This window comes from Pleurodeles waltl, chromosome 5 (assembly GCF_031143425.1).
Source record: "Pleurodeles waltl isolate 20211129_DDA chromosome 5, aPleWal1.hap1.20221129, whole genome shotgun sequence".
NCBI classification, from domain to species: Eukaryota; Metazoa; Chordata; class Amphibia; order Caudata; family Salamandridae; genus Pleurodeles; species Pleurodeles waltl.
In genome coordinates this window covers 1,830,188,352-1,830,208,614 of record NC_090444.1, presented here as the reverse complement: position 1 = coordinate 1,830,208,614, position 20,263 = coordinate 1,830,188,352, and the positions used below count along the sequence as shown (strand labels likewise).

General features: G+C 43.1%; 1 protein-coding gene across 2 annotated transcripts in view; it reads left to right on the top strand.

Annotated features, from left to right (window-relative positions):
* BTBD9 (BTB domain containing 9) overlaps positions 1–20,263 on the top strand; it is a 523,844-nt gene that overhangs the window by 66,441 nt on the left and 437,140 nt on the right. For both annotated transcript variants that reach the window (XM_069236325.1, XM_069236324.1), the window contains exon 2: positions 13,393–13,604. In XM_069236325.1, the coding sequence (XP_069092426.1) occupies positions 13,420–13,604 (185 nt within the window). In that variant the 5' untranslated portion in view covers positions 13,393–13,419. The remainder of the gene's footprint in view (positions 1–13,392; positions 13,605–20,263) is intronic.

Genomic DNA, 20,263 nt, shown 5'->3' with positions numbered 1-20,263 from the left:
CTAAGACCCAACCAACATAAACTTATTTTTGGTGGCATTAAGGTCTAACCAATTGTGCTTTGTCTAGATTTTAAATAGCTTCATTTAGGATGCTTCGAGCCCCAATGTCTGTGTCATCTCTGATAGAAGAAAAACAATATTGTGCCGTCAGTGTTGACAATATATTAGTGAAGGTAGTCATACGTGGAGAAAAACGCTCAAATCTGAAAGTATAATCTTGTAAAAGTACATTATCTCCATTTTGTACTTCTTGAGTGTGTTTGTTGCATAAGTTCTCTGGGCCTGATTCACTTACTGCTCCTTTAGTACGTTTTGTGTTTCGGCAGTAGTACTACAAAATGCCATTCACGAACTGCACTTTTGTAGTAAATTACACTTTTGTATTAACTTACACTTTTGTAGTAGGCCAGCTTTCATTATTTTTTATGGAAGGGCGTTGCAGTACCAGTGGTTGGCCATGTGTAGTTGTAGTTAGGTTGCTTGTTCTTTTGCTTAATAAGGCGCATTTCTTCTTCTTATTATTTGGCTTTAAACTTCTTGCCGGTAGGTTCTGTTGTCACAGTGTCAGCTGTGTTCGTCACGGACTTGGCAGTTGTTTACACGGACTGGATACAGCTGTCACCTTGAGCTCATGCCTTCTCTTCGTTGGTCGCTTGGGATTACGTGTTTGTTATTAATAATAAACTACAAAAATCTACTTCCACCGTATTCTGCTTCATTAGACTGCACAATTTGACGATGAGGGAAAAGCTATTTGTTTTCTGCGACCCACCGATGATTACGATTGGATTTATTATTAATTTCAACATATACTTTGAACACTAGATGGTGCTATATGGCTATGAAACTGGGCACTTAAAATTGAAACAAGAACTCAGCATTTCTTACAAGAAAAATGCTCAGAGAAATTCATGGATGAACAGTTTATTAAACAAAATCAAAATGGTAAAATTCTTATCATTTTCTTCTGACAACTGTTCTAGTTTACCTAATAACTTTCTAATCGTAGCAGCTATCTGCTCTAGAGACAGTATATTTGTTTGAGCACAGTAAGTAAAGCATTGTCACTACGGAAAACGTAATCTGGACAAGCATAATCATGTCACGCACATGACTACTGTTGTTTCTGTCTGAGTGTGAAGGATTATGGGGCGTGCTGGAATGTAATTTACAAAGGATTGTGGGTCCGCACATCCAGGAAGTGATTTTTTTTTGGGTGAGCAACTCGCATGATTTCGCATTTCAAGCTTTTTGCAAGTTACAAGTAAGCGTTGTAATTGGATTTTTGTTTCAAACATTTCCAATATATACATTTTGTTGTGATATTTTTAACTATTGTACAAACATGGCAAGCCAAATACATCCAGTTCAAGCTAACCCTTTCCTGCAGCTTCATGGAAAACCATCCATTAAATGACAACAATGGTACAGGGCATTTGAAAACTTCTTGGTAGCAATAGATAAATTATTCAAATGAAAGGAAAAAGCATTACTATTTGGATTACTGGGAGATGCTGTCCAAGAGATCTTTGATAATTTGCCTAGAATTACAGCACCTACAGGGCAAGAAGACTTGTGGGATGTTTATACAGAGGCAGTAAAAAGACTGGAAAAAAGGTTTTTTGAACAGCCTAACATAATGATTGAACGGCATGGATTTTTCAAACGCAAACAGTTGTCGGATTAAACCATTGAAGACTATATTACCACTTTAAGGATTTTAGCATCGAAATGTTAATTTGGTGAAAATTTGGATATTTACTTGAGACCCATTTGTTTTTTATTGATTTAGTAAAAATGTACAAGAAAGGTTACTTGCGTGTTGGAATCCTACTCTGAATGAGGTCATTAACATAGCTAAAAGCATCAAACCCTCTTCAATTTCAAGCAAAGCTATTAATGGAAGTGAAACAAATACTGATTCTGTTTGTGCTATGTCTAGAAAAACTTGGCAACAAGATAATAGTAAAGCAAAGTACGTTTCAAGTACCACAAGAAAGATAATCTGTTATAGATGTGGCTCTAAACAACATTTGGGAAATAACCCTAACTGTCCTTCAATAAATAAAAAGTGCAATGTCTGCAAGAAGAATGGTCACTTTCAAAGTGTTTGTAGATCTAACACTAAACAATCTACATCTATTAGAGTCAACTCAGTGGAGGAATCTATCGATGAAGTTCAGGAAGACATAGTCAACAATTTAGTACTAACCATAGATGACGAATTAGGGTCAATATCGTTTAAAGCTCCATTAGGATCTGCACAGGTTGGAGATAAAACTGTGGAGGTTATGGCTGATTCTGGCTCACCAATCACCATTATATCTGATGTTACATTTCAATCAAAAGAATTCAGCAAAGATCTTATTGAATCAGAAGTTCACCCCCTAAAGCAAAATATTGTTGGATGGAAAGATCTGGGAAGAATGGGAAGAATATTAAAACCAGGAAGTGATACTCCTATTTTATTAGGCGACATTCCTCTTTCCACAGAAGTGAATGGTGATAATCTCCTGGATGATTTGAAAACGATCATTGATAGATATCCGAATGTTTTTAGTAACAAAGTGGGATGTGTAAAAGGTGTAATTCATGATATCAAATTAAAGAGTAAAGCCATTCAGGTCAAACACAAAATTAGACCAGTTCCTATGAGTGTAAGGGATGAATTAAAAAAACTCTTGGAATATTTATGTATGATGGCATAATTGAACTCACTGACTCTTCTGAGTGTGTTTCAGCAATTGTTTTGGCCAAAAAGAAAAATGGCAAATTGCGTTTATGTGCCGATTTACGATCTCTCGACAGTAATATTCTTGTGGATTGCCATCCTTTGCCTAAGATACAAGACTTGTTGATGGTAGTTGGGGATGCTCAATATTTTTCCACAATTGATCTTAAATCGCCATATCATCAAATTACATTGTGACCACATTCGCAGGATCTCACCACATTTGTCACACCCTTTGGAGCCTTCAAGTTTTTATGTTTACCCTTCCGACTAGTGTCTGTCGCTAGTGTCTTCCAAAAACTTATGGATTCCCTGTTTGAAGGCATCATGGGTGTGCAAACTTTTCAGGATGACATTCTTGTGTATGGTAGGAGAATTACTGAACATAATGACATTCTGGAGAAGTGCTCGATGATAAAGGAATGTACATTTTTAGTCAAAGAAATAGATTACTTGGGACATACAATTACTGCGGATGGCATTAAACCAAAACAAGATTTGATCGATGCCATCATTTATGCTCCTGCACCTAAAGACAAAGATTACCTGAGATCATTCTTAGGCCTTAGTGAATATTATTCCCGTTTTGTGCAAGGAAATGCTGTTGATGTAGAACCTTTAAGATGTCTATTAAGAAAGAAAGAGAAAGTCATTTTGACTGAAGAACATGATAAATCATTCATATCAGTTAAAAAACTAATAATAACAGCACCTGCTCTACATCCTTTCTGCACGAGTGAATGATGTGCTGTAATAGTGGATGCCAGCTCCATTGGTCTTGGCGCCATACATACACAATGCCATTTTGGTAAAGAACGTACTATTGCTTTTAACTCAAGATCATTGTCTAAAGCTGAATCACATTACAGTACCATAGAAAAGGAAGCATTTGCTTGTACCTGGGCTGTCGAAAATGTGAAATCATATTTGTGGGGTCAGGAGTTTGATTTGCTTACAGATCATAAACCACTTATTTTTCCTTTTGAATGGTAATGGCACAGGTACGGCTATCACCAGATTGGTAAGATTATTGTCTAAATTGCAAGCATATAATTTTAAAATAAAATGTATATCTGGAGGAAATAATTACAGAACTGATTGCTTGTCCTGATTGCCTATCAAAAAAGAAAATTAATGTGGCTCAAGTCAAGATCAAAAGTGTGTTTCAACTATCGATGCCTTCATGCATTCCTCAGGTTATGTTAGTGAACAGGAGTGGCTGTTAGCCATTGGTAAAGATCCCTTGCTTGTTCTTGTTAAAGAACACATGTTGAATGATGGCCATCTGTTACAAATTTGAATAAGATGTTAGTACCCTATCAACAAGTCCTGTCACAAATTATCACTGGAGAATGGGTTGATTACTAGAAAAGGACTGTTTACTCCTCCAGAAAGTGTGAGAGATAAGTTGATTTGAATTGTTCATAAAGGACACCCTGGAATGTCTTGTACCAAAAAGTTGTTGAGAAAATATTATTGGTGGCCAGGTATGGATTGTATGGTAGAATATGTTGTTAACAAGTATCCTGAATTTTTGGTCTCAGACCAACATTGGAAGGTTGAGAAAGTAACATTGAGTACTAATCCTATACCAGAAAGACCATGGTTTAGATTGGCCATAGATTTTTCAGGACCATACAATATACTACCTAAAAATATGAGATTTATCATTGTTTTAATAGATTACTACTCCAAGTGGATATATTATGATTTTGTAGCTATGCCCACTACTGATGTAGTTATCGAATTCTTAAAAAACATTTTTGCTAGTGAAGGAAGTCTTAATATTTTAGTATCTGATAATGGCACTCATTTTGTCTCCAACTAAATGACTGCATTCCTTAAAAAATATGGCATTAAACATCAGAAGGCACCTCTGTATTTTCCAGTAGCTAATGGCTCAGTGGAAAGATATAATACATTTTTTTAAAGAAGGGATCCAAACTGCAGTGGCATCTAACCTAGATGTTCGAAGGTATTTGCGTGACAAAGTATGGAGTTACTTAAATACACCTCATTCAACAACTGGATTTTCACATTTTTTCCTATTAATAGGAAGGGATTCCAGAAACAGTCTTACTCCAAGTTGGAGTAATGACATGGTACAGAAACAAAAAGTTATTGTTGAAACATAGAAATATTCCAGTATTGATGAGTGTGTAAGAGATAATTTTGCATGCAGTTATAAATCTGGTCATGATGAATCGAGTAATGACAACAAATCTCATGCTAAAGATTTTAAAGTAGATGAATGGGTCTTGATTTAAGAAACCCAGTAAGGCAATCAAAGGGGTTTGTAAATTTTTTGTATCCTACACAGATTGTCAGTCATGCCTTCCGCTGTTGTACTGAAAAATCGTGGTTGGTGGAATAAAGGTTCTGTAGTAAATATAAAAACATTTCAGAAGGAGATAATTGAAAATTAGAAATATAAAGAGATGAATAATGATTCTGTCATTTGGGACCTGGGCAAGGATAAGCTATTAAGTGATTGTTTAGAATATGGTGCACATATTGGCAACAGCAATGAACGTTTTGAAATTGATAACACTTTAAATGATATGATGCATGTTGAGAGTGATGCATGTTTTTCAGATGCTCATGAGAAAGGAAAGTTGTTATGCCTTTAAAATGTAAGGATTATTACATGTATTTGTTTTTTTCTTCATTTTGTTTCATGAAGGTATTTAGGTTGCACGTTAACTGCTGTTTAATAAGGCACATTTCTTCGTATAGTTTGGCTTTAAACTTATTGCTGGTAGGTTCTGTTGTCACGGTGTCAGCTGTGTTTGGCGCGGACTCAGCAGTTGTTTTCACCTACTGGATGCAGCTGTCACCATGAGCTCCTGCCTTCTCTTCGTGGGTCGCTTGGGATTATGTGTTTGTTATTAATAATAAACTACAAAAATCTACTGTCACTGTATTCTGCTTTATTAGACTTCACAGTAGTATTGGAATTACTGTAACAGTGTAACTTACTAAGGAAGTGCTTTTTTCCTCAAAAGTGTAAACTTACTCTAACGTGTGAGTTACCTTTGTGAATCAGGGCTCGTGGCTCCATTTTTCACTGTTGTATTAAACCCAATTTTATTGTTTGACTTTAATATAGTGCTGAAGTTATGGGAAGCTGGCTGTCTTAACACTCACTTTCATTTACAGAGATTATAAATATCCTCTGCTAAAATTTGCAACTTAGAATACATCTAGTTCATTTTTGCGTCCTTGGTGAAATGATCATAAATCTTCACACCCGCAATGATAGTATCTTCATTTTGTACTTCTTTGTACATTACTGAGCATGTGTATGTCTGCTGACCTAGAAGTACTTCATGTTAATGTTTAATGGGACGTCACACTTCATATTATTTAAGAAAATTCTGAAACCGTCAGACATGACATCAAAATGCAGTGTTGCTGGTCTCTGGACAAATATATAGTTTTTCACAGCACTTTTCATCTTTAGTTGTTCATGGATGACTTTGTTTAATCTGGTCTGTTTCTAGAACCTTAACTTATTGCTGGAGCTTGAAATCAGCACAGAGCCCATAAATAAACAAATGTTTCTGAAAAAGAACAGAAATGGTCTCTTAGTCTGTCAGGCGCAGGCAGGTAAGAGGTGCATTTTAGTATTTTCAGCAATATGTTGCACATCATTGATGATTCCCTGCAGTGTGATTGTTTCTAAGTACCATCTGAGCATGTGTCTGGACTTTTTATGTTGTATTTATTTTCTTTGAAAGACATTTACTCTGGAAGTATATATATTTTTTCTTTAATATGGAGGAGCTAGTTTATCCATTTAGCCTAAATTATTTCATTCAGTATTGCATGAACATGAACATTGGAAGGTGGCTTACATTTTTCCCACAGCAGCACCTGATGGGCGTGGTTGAAGGTCCATGTTTACAAAGCAAGCAATCATCTTTTGCTTCTCATCAAGTTCAGGAGTGTAAGGGGTAAACTGTATTCATGCAAAAAGGAACTGCAGTATCATGGCACTTCCTTAGATAGAGTTAATCTTATATATTACGTCACCTGTTCCAGAACTTGCAAGCTGGATTCTTTTCAAACTCTTGTTGTACTATTCTTGGTCCTAGTACACAACATAATCAGTTTGACATTTCTTACATGACTTTGTTAATAATTAGATCCACCAAACAGAATGTTTCTCATGATTGTGCAGGAAATCGATACAGGGATGTTGGATTTAGAGATGCATCAATTTTCCAATTATTTTTAAAGATTTAATTATCAATTGTTCATGTAGTGAACAATAATGTTGACCTGGCCATTGTTTTCCCTTTTGTATGTGAAGCCTTTTATGGTCATGACTTGCTACATTTATGTTACAACATCCCCACCCCCACACTCAAATTTATATGTCTTTTGATTGTGACAATTAGAATTGACCTAACTTAAATAATAGTTATAGCTTAGCCGGACTGTAAAGTGATTGGAGGCTTCATGCAGGATATCTGAGTCATGTTACTTAAGTCACCTGGTAATGCACACAGATTCACATGTGCATAATCCTTCTCCCCTTTCAGTGATCTATAAATGTATGTATGTGGTAGTGTAAACCAACCCAAAAAGCAGCAGAGAGAAAGGCAAGCATATGATCAATGAGTGATAGGAGAAGTAGCTGATTAATAGATTGCTGCTGCGTTCATTGTGCTGTACAGTTCTTTAAAAAGGTATGCCATCAGTTCCCCTAAATTGGAGCAGCGTTAGGCAGTCTTTATGGTGATTGGGGTGTTGTTTCAGATCAAGGGTGCATAAATGGAAAAGGCTGCTGCCTTGTTTTTTTCCTTTGTTGCACTTCTTAATCTCTAGTGTGATGGCCTCCCTGGTTGCATGGTGCTGAGAGCCACCAGAGATGGCAAGCTTGTCTGCAAGATAAGTGGGGTTGCTGGTCATTATGGACATGCAAGGGGTAGAACTAGTGGTATGTCGTGTATTTTGTAAAGCACACCATCACCTGTAAGGTTATCCCAGTGCTGAAGGGGATTTGGAGGGTGGGTGGGGATGTGGTGTGTGTGTGTGTGTGTGTGTGTCTGTGTCTGTCTGTCTGTCTGTCTGTCTGTCTGTCTGTCTGTGTCTCTAGCCCTGCCTAGGGCAGGTTAGTTAATTGAAAATCCAGGGCTTCAGCTTCTTGAGGAGCTCAAGAAGAGGAGATGGAGGCTCTCATTTGGAGGGCAATACACACTTTGGGAGTGTTGTAAGAGAATGCCCATCCTCCTGAACTGGTTCTGTGTATGCGTGGGATGTGTGCCATTTGGAGTTGTGCGGAGTGCAGGTGTCTGGGTGGTTGGTGGAAGATGTAGGTGGGGCTTAAGCTGAGTAGTGACTTGAATGTGTGTGAGAAGACTTTTATATGAGAGCATTTGTGTATTGGGAGCCAGTGGAACCCCCTGAGATGTAATGTGAGTTCTATTTGAGGATGAGTCTGGCTGCCGAGTTCTGGAAAGTCTTTGGTCTTCTGGTGAGTTGCTTTGTTATGCCAGTGTAGAGGGTGTTCCTGTAGTTCCTCTTGCTGGTGACTAGGGTGGGAGTGACATTTTTCCTGGTGTTGCTTGGGACTCATTTGAAGATCTTCCTTAGAATCTTTAGGGTGTGGATGCAATGATGACGTTGACTTGCATGGTCATGTCTAGTTTGCTGTCAGTGTTGATTCTGAGGTTCCTGCTGTGGGTGCTGGGTGTGAGTGTGGGTCTGAGTTTGGCTGACCACCATTTGGAGTCCCATGGTAAGATGTTCTTGCCGACAACCACTACTTTTGTCTTATTGGTGTTGAGATTCAGCCAGTTAGCTTTCATCCAGTTAGCAATATCTGTAATGCAGGCGATGTACTTGTTTCTTCTGTTGAGGTCTTGTTTTACAGGGAGAGTCTGAGTTGTGTGTTGTCAGTATAGGAGAGGATGTTGATTTAATGTGTGTATATGACGGGTGAGGGATCATGTATGGGTTAAAGAGGATGGGGCTGAGCAGTGAACTGAACAATGCACTTTTAGGCACTCCACACATATAGATGTGTTAGAATCACAAGTCAAAAAAATGTTGAGTGGTTTGTTAATTTTTAAACAAAAGTTGATTGTAGACCTGTATTCCCACAGACTTTGTCTACACTCCTTCTGTTTTGCTGAATTTGTTTTTATTGGCATTAGGACTTTGTGCACTTTACCCCTGCTAAGCAATGTTAAAGTGCTTCTGCTCTCGCCATAAAACATGGTACAATTGGCATCTCCCTATTTGACACCTTTAATTCACTTGTAAGTCCCTAGTAAATGTTACTCACTGTACTGAAGGACTGTAAGTGCTACTAGTGATGCCGCAGCCCTCATTGGGCCATCCACTAAAGTGACTTTTTAAAACATTATCTCAGGCCTGCTACTGCAACCTTTAGTGCTGTTTTAAGCTGCCATTTTGATCTGGTCAAATAAATCTTTTGCCAGGCCTATACCTTCCTTTTTAATTCATATGTCACCAGCAGGGTAGGACATAAAGGCTTATAGAGCAGGACATGTGGATTTAAGTTTTACATGCCCTAACAGTGATAAACTCCTGAAGTGTTTTTTTTTCTTCACTTTTTCCAAAGCCTTTCTATCTCTCATTTCTTACACTGGGTTACCTTACTACATTTAGTAAGGGGTAACTTTGGATTGGGAGCAGGTAGAGATAATCTGTTTACAAAATCTCTTTTAAGTTCCAATTCTGAAAATGCAATTGATTTTAGAAAGTTGGCAGTTTCTGGTCCTAACCATTTGTGCCTTCTGCCAGTATCATGGGTAAAATGGCTGTGAATGGCTCTGCCATTGGAGGTTTGTGTATTCCGTCCAGACACTGACACAAAGGGGCTCAGGTGTGGACAAGTGGTGGGATGACTGTGAGTAACTGAACCCAGCCTCACTTGCACATCGAGACTCTGCCTCACACACATCAATTATTTATACTTTAGGCCTGCTTGCCTTTTGTCACCTCTAGACAAACTGGAGCCTTGATAGGGGAATGGAAGAACTTTCCCAAGCCATGTGTGTGGGTAGGACAGGGGTTCCCCCTCACTCACAAAACCTGGCATCATTTGTAAATATTGGACCTATAGAGCCACTCTACAGACCTCTCCTGGGCCTCTGGAAGTTACAGAAGATGGATTGCCATTCTAGCAGAGGACTGCCTTGCTACTGAAGAACACTGGACCTGCTTACCTTCATCCCAGGCTAACCAGAGTGAGTTCAAGGGTCAGTTGGCTGACCTCCTGTGTGATCTACAGGCAACAGAGCAAGCTTCTAAAAACCTTTCTGCAACTACCTAGCTGACCTGCTGCACTGGACCTGCCTGGAAGCGCCACGGTCATACCCGAGCCTTTCTGGCCTCTGCTTGAATGAGTCCCTGATCCTCAAGAGATGCCCCCTCAGGTACTGGACACTTTGCTAGCATCAGAGGGAACTCCTCTTTGCCTAACTGAAAGTTCCATCAAAACTGGTGTGAAGTCCTACGAAGCCTTGTGGCACAGTTGAGCTTCATCAAAAAACGACTGAATCGAGCAATGCAAAGCTTTGCCATTCAGCTTAAAGCTGCATCAGAACTGACTCCAAGCGACGCAGGTCCCGCAAAGCCTTGCTGCAAGCTTCATCAGAAATGAGGCAGAGCGACACATAAGCTGCACAGCCTCGCAGCACAGCTGCAAGCCTCATTGGAACAGATGCCAAGTGACATGAAGCGCCCCAAAGCAACGCCACTCAGACCTTACACCAAGGACATACGTTTTAACTCCCAGCGGCCCGGACTTGGTCTTATGCCCGGCCTGTGTTCCATCATGGTTAGCCTGAACTTGTGACGTTGCCCTGATCGAGCGCAACTAGATAACCTCAGCTGGTGCTTTCTGCTTTTAGGCACTAATTTCACTTAACTTTAAAATTCAATATCTCTGTTTCTCCTGATTGGATTTTTGTTCTTCTGGTTTCGTTTTATATATTACAATTTACTCTAGGTTTCCAAATTGGTTTGCAGTTTTTCTTGTGTTGTGTTTTCATTTTATTACTGCTTGCGAGCCACATAAACACTTTACACATTACTCCTAATTTAGACCTCGCTGCTTTGTGCTAAGTTACTGGAGGTTTAAACACAGGTGAATTCCGTGACTTTTGTGGTTCACCCTGACAAGAATTGTGGTGTGGCTGTTGCTCACCCAATTTCATACATTGATTTATTAGTCATTCACAAACATTTCATACATTGATTTAGTAGTCATTCACAAACATGTTAGCATATTGTAACGTTCCTTCGGATCCTTCCAGCAATTATTTGGAATGAAAAGGTCTGCTATAGTTTTAAGTACTTTTTATGGGCAAGCACACAATTAACAGCACTTCACAGTGCAATACATTTTAGTAATTGGATTGTTTGTTCATTGTCCGAGAGGACAAGTAGTAGAATCTACCATCTGCAGTGGCATTTGGTTTGGTTTTTGTATACTGAAAAACGTTCGCACTCTTCAGTGATGCATATGTTAAGGAGCTCATGGATACCAGTAGCGAGTGCTTATTTCCAACAAATGTGTGGAGACTTGCCTTTTTGCAGCGCATAGTGCAACTGTTCATTGAGAGCGGAAGCATACTCTTCTGCCAGCTGTGCTGTAACTTTTCTGCGTTTTTTTGTTATTTTTAGGGAATCTTGCACTGGGGCCCATCCCCACATGTGAATTGTATGTGAATGAGCTATCAACTAAACTACATCCACAAGGACTGGGTGGGTGGCAGGGGGGAAGCAGCGTCGCGTACAGATTTCCTCCACACACAGCGGCACTGCATGCTTTCCCCACCATGAAAGGACAGGCATCAAGTTGGGCATCATTAGTGGCTCTTTTCGTACAAGGATGATTTGCTACACACCGTAAAATTTCAGAACCCTATCGATATCACATGAACTGCTGGGTGACATGCCTGGTGCACTAAGTGTTTTGAGTGAATTTTTGTATATGATTAACTATCATACTGTTTCAGCTGGTTTACTTTAATTAAAAACTAATACAAGTAGTTTACAAAAAAGTGTATCCTTTCCACCCCTTAAAGAACATGTGCCAGATGGGCATCAGCAGTGCAGTGGCAATGCATGGGTTAAGCATATGCACCAGTGACTATGCCCTAATCCCCACAAAAGCATACCCTACAGACTTTACACATCATTTGGCTTTGTCAGGTCGGCACAGATGACTGGGGCTCCACCAGTCATTAGGGGGGTCCTAACTGTGCTGGTCAGTGTTCTCCAGAAGAGACAATGTTGTCATGCCACCTTGGGCAGTTGTTTCCTGTAGTTAGAACTTTAGCTGTTTTCCATCACTTATGTTGTCGGCCTTGCTTCTTTGAAGGCTTCATCACCACAGGAATCGGGACCTTTTTGGATGCTGGGCAACTCACTAACGAGAACACTAGTGCAGGCATCCTGTGAAGAGCCCCCACTGCTAGTCAGCAGCTGCCACCACAAGTAGTCCACAACCCAGATAGAATACGTTTCCACCTATCAGCTTGCTTGTCCCCATTGGAAGCAACAGGAATAGTTTCTTTCACTTTGCAAGTATGTTGCACTTTCATTGTAGGCAAATGACTCTTAATGTAAGTTGCTAAACACAAAAGTGATGTGTGGAATGCTTGTAAATAGTCTCGGCCACTGGCGGTCGCTTGGCATCACCATCCAGGGTATTGTCTCCAGACAAAGATCGGCTATGAGCAAATCAGACTTGGTCCTACTTCAACAGGAAGAGTCCAGACTGAGCTGCCAAGCTAGGTCCCCTCTGAACAGGCACCACAATCACACCTAGGCTGGTTTTGGCCTGTTTACGCTGCTCAGTGAGGTATAGCTTAACTCTTGTGTATAATGACCACAGGATCCACGACTGAGCATGCCTGTTGCACTTAAGGTGTTGCACTGAGGAAAACACAAACCTGGTGTGTGGAATGCTTGCTAAATCACTGGCAGTTGTTCGGGATGCATTACAGTCCTTCGTTTGTTTTTCGAACTGCCAAGCCAAGTCTCCTCTAAACAGGACCACAAGCAACCTCAGTCCAGTTTCTGTCTAGTAATAGCCCATCAGCGATGTATCGCTTGAGGCCTGTGGCACAGCGAGCACAGGCAGGTCTGTGCACACCCGTTACAGTGAGGAGACACAAAGGTGATGGGTGGAATGCTTGAAAATGTCTCTGCTACCCGCAATCAACATTCCACTTCAAAGTTTTTTCGAAACAGTGCTGATTTGAATACGGCTGGTCTCCGTCTGAAGTTGCACAATTGCCAAAAAACAAGGGACTTAAATATGTCGAGTGATGATTACCAGTTGCTGAGGTTTCGTACAAGCATTCCACTCATCACCTTTGCCACCATTATGGCAAGATGACAGTTTAGTTCAGAGGAGAAGACTAACCCGTCGCACGCGGGCAGCATGGCACTTTAAAGGTGCTCTTCGCCACAACCAAAAGGAAATTATCCGTAGCATATCAGCCTGCTTCGAGCATCTCCGAGCAATCCATCTGCAAACATGTCGGTACATGTGATGCGGTGGCTGATGGGTTGTATCAGCGGAAGTTGTGTAGCCTCGGAATCTGATCAATATGTTGTCATTGAAAGAAAGAGTCACAGTACTAACGTCTCTTTAATCTTTGCTTTTTCAGAGCTCTCGGTAACACTGACGCGCCAACATGAGTAACAGCCACCCCCTGCGCCCCTACACCGCGGTGGGGGAGATCGACCATGTGCACATTCTGTCCGAGAACGTGGGGGCCCTGATGAGCGGCGCGGAGTACAGCGATGTCACATTCATCGTGGAGAAGAAGCGATTCCCTGCACACAGGGTCGTGCTGGCAGCTCGGTGTCATTATTTCAGGTACAGTCCTTATGCCTGTCTATGTGAGTTGTATGTTTCCTTGTTTTAGAACATGCTCCTAAATATTTATGGCACCATGTCTAGTACATCGTCTTCTACATCGATCATCGATCCAACAGCATGCCATACAACACAGTCATTTGCCCAAAGACTTAAGGTTACTATGTTGCATTTTCTTTCCTGAACAGACAGCATATACTCAACACGCTGAGAACTTCAGAGATGCCTTCAGAAAGACTACAACATCTGCATAACATAAGAACTTTAATGTTCTTTTATATATGCCCAAAGATAAATCCTTTGATAGCTGACTTAAGTACGCAAAACCAATAACATTCACGGCTCGTTGTATTCTCCCCCTGCCCATCCCCCATCAGAGCATAGCTCTTAAAAAAAAAAAAAAAAAAAAAGAGCTGAATTTCTACGGGCCAACGGCCAATTCTGTGGAGGTCAAGCAAATCTGACAGTCACCTTACCTGCTTCAAAACAAAATTAAAACTCAACTACACAGATTCAAGTCCTTGCAGCAGACGTTTGAAATGTTGTTCTCGTTGCCTGATCTCAGTACAGGGCATTAAAAGAAAGCAGTCCCCAAGATGACACCCAAACGCTTCCAAGATGTATCAGCTGTCTATTCTAAACCTCTGTTCACTGGGCACAGCTGGCCATTCCCATCAAACCGTGAATGCCAAGATCTCCTACCCAAACACAGTATGGGATCCCATTGGACGGAATACCTTATGGTTCTGCTGCCTACTTCTTCTCACCTAACAGACATAGCTAATCATATGCAGCCTTGAGCATCCAGATCTCATGTATTACCTTCTGTAACACTGTTCCCTCATACACCATTAATCCAACTATAGTCATATAAAATAGGAACCATAAATTACTTCAGCAGGTGAGGAACTACAATTACACTCCAAGCAATTCTAGAGCAGCTTAAGCAGACCTGTAGCAAAATGAAGATGAGGGCAAGTGGACAGAGACATGGATACATAGACACATGGACATAACACTGAGGACAGGACGACCCTGTACGTGGTCACTCTTCAGTCATCAATTGGCCAAGTGTTGATCAGAAACTTGTAACATTGATTTATTCTTTATGATGAATGAACAAAAGGCTATTGGAGGATTGCTTGCAAATAGTCTCCCCTCTGGTGATCTCTCCGGGCAGCATTCCAACTCATTGTTTTTCACTAGCCTATTTCTTACTTGCCACACCAAACTGTTACATCAGCCAACACCACACCTCTGCAAGTAGACTGTACTGGAATAGAACAGAGACACCACACTAAACCCAAAACCTTACATACCAGCGATAACTGTTGCTCCATGCAACCCTACACCAAATTAAATTTCTGATGGATACACCTACCTGTGGATTCATCACCTAAAGAATTCTCCCCTCGCGCCAGCTTCGACGGAAATTTCTTCTAGCTCTGCACGTCGACGATGACATCACAGTAGCCCGACTCCATGCGACGCTGTATTACGCAATCTAGGCAATAAGAAGCCCTCGTCGACGTGCAGACGTCAGTTCCCTTTTTTCCATGCCTTAGAATAACGGTTTTTCTTCGAGGCTAACAGGGAGCTACAGTTGCGCATCTGTAGTTACAATGTCGCAGCCAAGAAAATCTGGCTTTAAGCCTTGTAACCAGTGTGGGGGTCGGATGTCGGTCACTGACCCCCATGAAAATTGTATCTGGTGCCTTGGTTCCGACTATGAGGTCAAGTCATGCAGTTACTGCCAGGGCATGAACCCTAAGGCGCTTAAGGAAAGAGAGGCTAAATTGTTCCTGGCCCGTTCCAAGAAGAGGAAGGAAAGGCGGCATTGGAGAGAGTCCTCTTCAAAATCTTCGAGGACTCATCGTCGTCATGGAGACTCTCGGCGCCTTCACGCCTCCCGGCGCCATTCGAGTAGAGGTCGGTCCAGGTCCAGATCTGCATCTCCATCAGCTCGGCGCCGTCCGACGTGGGAGATTAGCCCGACCATCACTCCTCCGCCTCCTACGACTCCGACTTCACCTATGTCGGTGTTTGAAGTCAAGCCTCCTCAAGAACCGGCGACTTCTCCGGAGCAGGAGTTGCCTGGCCCATAATCGGCTTCTATGCCGGCGCCGACACCGCAAACATACCCAGCTTTCCCGGCGCCGGGTACGGATCCTGCGGCATTTTTAAATGCCATGTTCACTATCTTTTCCACCATGGAGCCTGGTGGAGGGCATGCGGGTCTGTTCGGCCCTTTAGCTTTTAATTTGGGTGCTCCGGCTCCTTACAAGCTGACGCCCTTCATGCCATTTTTGCCGTCTGGAGCCGCTGCAGCGCCGATGCCCTTGCGTCGCCAAGGAGGCCAGTGACGCCTACAACGTCTGCGACTCCGGCGGATTTTCCACGGATCCAGTCCACTGTCCAGGTCGCCGGCGAAGATTTTCGGCGTTGGCCGACGCCTTATCGACGCCGGGTCTCGAATCCAGACTCCGGTCCAGACGTCTAGCTTTGCGCCTCCTGGAGAAAGAGGAATATTGTAGGAGGCTGGACTGGCTTGTAGTGAGTACCAAGGGGTACTTGCACCTTGCACCAGGCCCAGTTATCCCTTATTAGTGTATAGGGTGTCTAGCAGCTTAGGCTGATAGATAATGGTAGCTTAGCAAAGCAGCTCAGGCTGAACTAGGAGACGTGTGAAGCTACTACAGTACCACTTAGTGTCATATGCACAATATCATAAGAAAACACAATACACAGTTATACTAAAAATAAAGGTACTTTATTTTTATGACAATATGCCAAAGTATCTTAGAGTGTACCCTCAGTGAGAGGATAGGAAATATACACAAGATATATATACACAATAGCAAAAATATGCAGTATAGTCTTAGAAAACAGTGCAAACAATGTATAGTTACAATAGGATGCAATGGGGAAACATAGGGATAGGGGCAACACAAACCATATACTCCAGAAGTGGAATGCGAACCACGAATGGACCCCAAACCTATGTGACCTTGTAGAGGGTCGCTGGGACTATTAGAAAATAGTGAGAGTTAGCAAAATAACCCACCCCAAGACCCTGAAAAGTGAGTGCAAAGTGCACCAAAGTTCCCCTAAGGACAAAATAGTCGTGTTAGAGGGAGAATGCAAGGAAAACACAAATCAGCAATGCAACAACGATGGATTCCTGTCTGCAGGTACCTGTGGAACAAGGGGACCAAGTCCAAAAGTCACAAGCAGCTCGGAGATGGGCAGATGCCCAAGAAATGCCAGCGGTTGGTGCAAAGAAGCTCTTACTAGGCTGAAGAACTGTGAATACTGCAGGAACGACAAGGGCTAGAGACTTCCCCTTTGGAGGATGGATCCCCCACGCCTTGGAGAGTCGTGCAGAAGTGTTTTCCCGCCGGATGGACGCCAACAAGCCTTGCTACACGCAAATCGTGCGTTTGGCGTTTTTGGACGCTGCTGGGGCCCAGGAGGGACCAGGAGGTCGCAAATTGGACCTGCAGAGAGAGGGGACGTCGAGCAAGACAAAGAGCCCTCACTGAAGCAGGTAGCACCCGGAGAAGTGCCAGAAACAGGCACTACGAGGATGCGTGAAACGGTGCTCGCCGAAGTTGCACAAAGGAGTCCCACGTCGCCGGAGACCAACTTAGAAAGTCGTGCAATGCAGGTTAGAGTGCCGTGGACCCAGGCTTGGCTGTGCACACAGGATTTCCGCCGGAAGTGCACAGGGGCCGGAGAAGCTTGCAAAGTCGCGGTTCCCAGCAATGCAGCCCAGCGAGGTGAGGCAAGGACTTACCTCCACCAAACTTGGGCTGAAGAGTCACTGGACTGTGGGGGTCACTTGGACGGTGTCGCTGGATTCGAGGGACCTCGCTCGTCGTGCTGAGAGGAGACCCAAGGGACCGGAGATGCAGCTTTTTGGTGCCTGCGGTTGCAGGGGGAAGATTCCGTCGACCCACGGGAGATTTCTTCGGATCTTCTGGTGCAGAGAGGAGGCAGACTACCCCCACAGCATGCACAAGCAGGAAAACAGTCGAGAAGGCGGCAGGATCAGCGTTACAGAGTTGCAGTAGTCGTCTTTGCTACTATGTTGCAGGTTTGCAGGCTTCCAGCGCGGTCAGCGGTCGATTCCTTATCAGAAGGTGAAGAGGGAGATGCAGAGGAACTCGGCTGAGCTCATGCATTCGTTATCTAAAGTTTCCCCAGAGACAGAGACCCTAAATAGCCAGAAAAGAGGGTTAGGCTACCTAGGAGAGAGGAAAGGCTACTAACACCTGAAGGAGCCTATCAGCAGGAGTCTCTGACGTCACCTGGTGGCACTGGCCACTCAGAGCAGTCCAGTGTGCCAGCAGCACCTCTGTTTCCAAGATGGCAGAGGTCTGGAGCACACTGGAGGAGCTCTGGACACCTCCCAGGGGAGGTGCAGGTCAGGGGAGTGGTCACTCCCCTTTCCTTTGTCCAGTTTCGCGCCAGAGCAGGGGCTAAGGGGTCCCTGAACCGGTGTAGACTGGCTTATGCAGAATTGGGCACCTCTGTGCCCAACAAAGCATTTCCAGAGGCTGGGGGAGGCTACTCCTCCCCTGCCTTCACACCATTTTCCAAAGGGAGAGGGTGTCACACCCTCTCTCAGAGGAAGTTCTTTGTTCTGCCATCCTGGGCCAGGCCTGGCTGGACCCCAGGAGGGCAGATGCCTGTCTGAGGGGTTGGCAGCAGCAGCAGCTGCAGTGAAACCCCAGGAAGGGCAGTTTGGCAGTACCAGGGTCTGTGCTACAGACCACTGGGATCATGGAATTGTACCAACAATGCCAGGATGGCATAGAGGGGGCAATTCCATGATCATAGACATGTTACATGGCCATATTCGGAGTTACCATGGTGAAGCTACATATAGGTAGTGACCTATATGTAGTGCACGCGTGTAATGGTGTCCCCGCACTCACAAAGTTCAGGGAATTGGCTCTGAACAATGTGGGGGCACCTTGGCTAGTGCCAGGGTGCCCTCACACTAAGTAACTTTGCACCTAACCTTTACCAGGTAAAGGTTAGACATATAGGTGACTTATAAGTTACTTAAGTGCAGTGTAAAATGGCTGTGAAATAACGTGGACGTTATTTCACTCAGGCTGCAGTGGCAGGCCTGTGTAAGAATTGTCAGAGCTCCCTATGGGTGGCAAAAGAAATGCTGCAGCCCATAGGGATCTCCTGGAACCCCAATACCCTGGGTACCTCAGTACCATATACTAGGGAATTATAAGGGTGTTCCAGTAAGCCAATGTAAATTGGTAAAAATGGTCACTAGCCTGTCAGTGACAATTTGGAAAGAAATGAGAGAGCATAACCACTGAGGTTCTGGTTAGCAGAGCCTCAGTGAGACAGTTAGGCACCACACAGGGAACATACACATGCACACCTATGAGCACTGGGGCCCTGTGTGACAGGGTCCCAGTGACACATACATATAGGCCACAAACCTATGAGCACTGGGGTCCTGACCAGCAGGATCCCAGTGACACATAACAACCATACTGAAAACATGGTGTTTTCACTATGAGCACTGAGGCCTGGCTATCAGGATCCCAGTGAGACAGTGAAAACAGTGACAAACACCCTGACATACACTCACAAACAGGCCAAAAGTGGGGGTAACAAGGCTAGAAAGAGGCTACCTTCTCACAAATATAGCAGGCAACATCTGGAGGAAGGTGAAATCTTGGAGCCTTCTGGTGATTTTCAGGATCTGGACACTGCAAGCGGTATTGATACTTCCCCTGAATGGGATTTGGCTTCCCCTGGGGAGTATACCGAAGAGGCTGCATCTTTTCATGCAGTAATAAGGAAGGCTGCAGACTTTTTAGATCTTCCTCTTCCGGCTGCTGAGGTGAAAAGGAACCTTTTGACAGAAGTGCTGCATCCGGCTTCGGTGGTGGCGGAGCCTCTCTTGCCCTTCAATGAGGCTCCACAGGTAGTTAATGTATCCACCAGAAAAAGCGTTACCGAAGGTAAATAACTTATTCATCTACTCCATACATGGACTTTACCCTGCATCTTCACCCTAACAGTCCATTACAACAAAACATGCAAATACATACTGCTTTCTAGCACACCATAACTCATTGTATAACACACAGGGCCACAACTTTTCAAGATCACTCTATACCAGTGGACACTTTGCCAGCTGCATCGATCCAATCCATCACACCACATATCGTGTAACTACAGTCATGAACTCCATTCTGCCTACACTATACAGCTACACCGGTAAGCTGGAATCTGTTGAACCACTGACCAATGGAAAATTCAGAGTCTTAAGCGCTGTTTACTACGTCTGGGTCACCCTTATACCTGTTACAATGGAGTATTTGGAAGAATATGGCAGACAAACTATTTCCTCCTCTATTGAAAGTATGCAGTCAGTCTCTGGAATCTAGGTTGGTTCCTCGAGCCTGGAGAAAGGCTGTTGTGACTCTGCTGCTGGAAAAATCCCCTGTGGACCCTCTGGTCCTTCGTAATTATAGGCCCATATCACTATTGCCCTTTACAATAAAAAAAATCCTGTATCACTTTGTGAGCAAGAAGCTATCTTGCAAAATCTCATGGAGGAGGAGCAATTTGGTTTCCAACCAGGGCATTGTACGGAATCTGCTTTTCTCCTGGCTTTG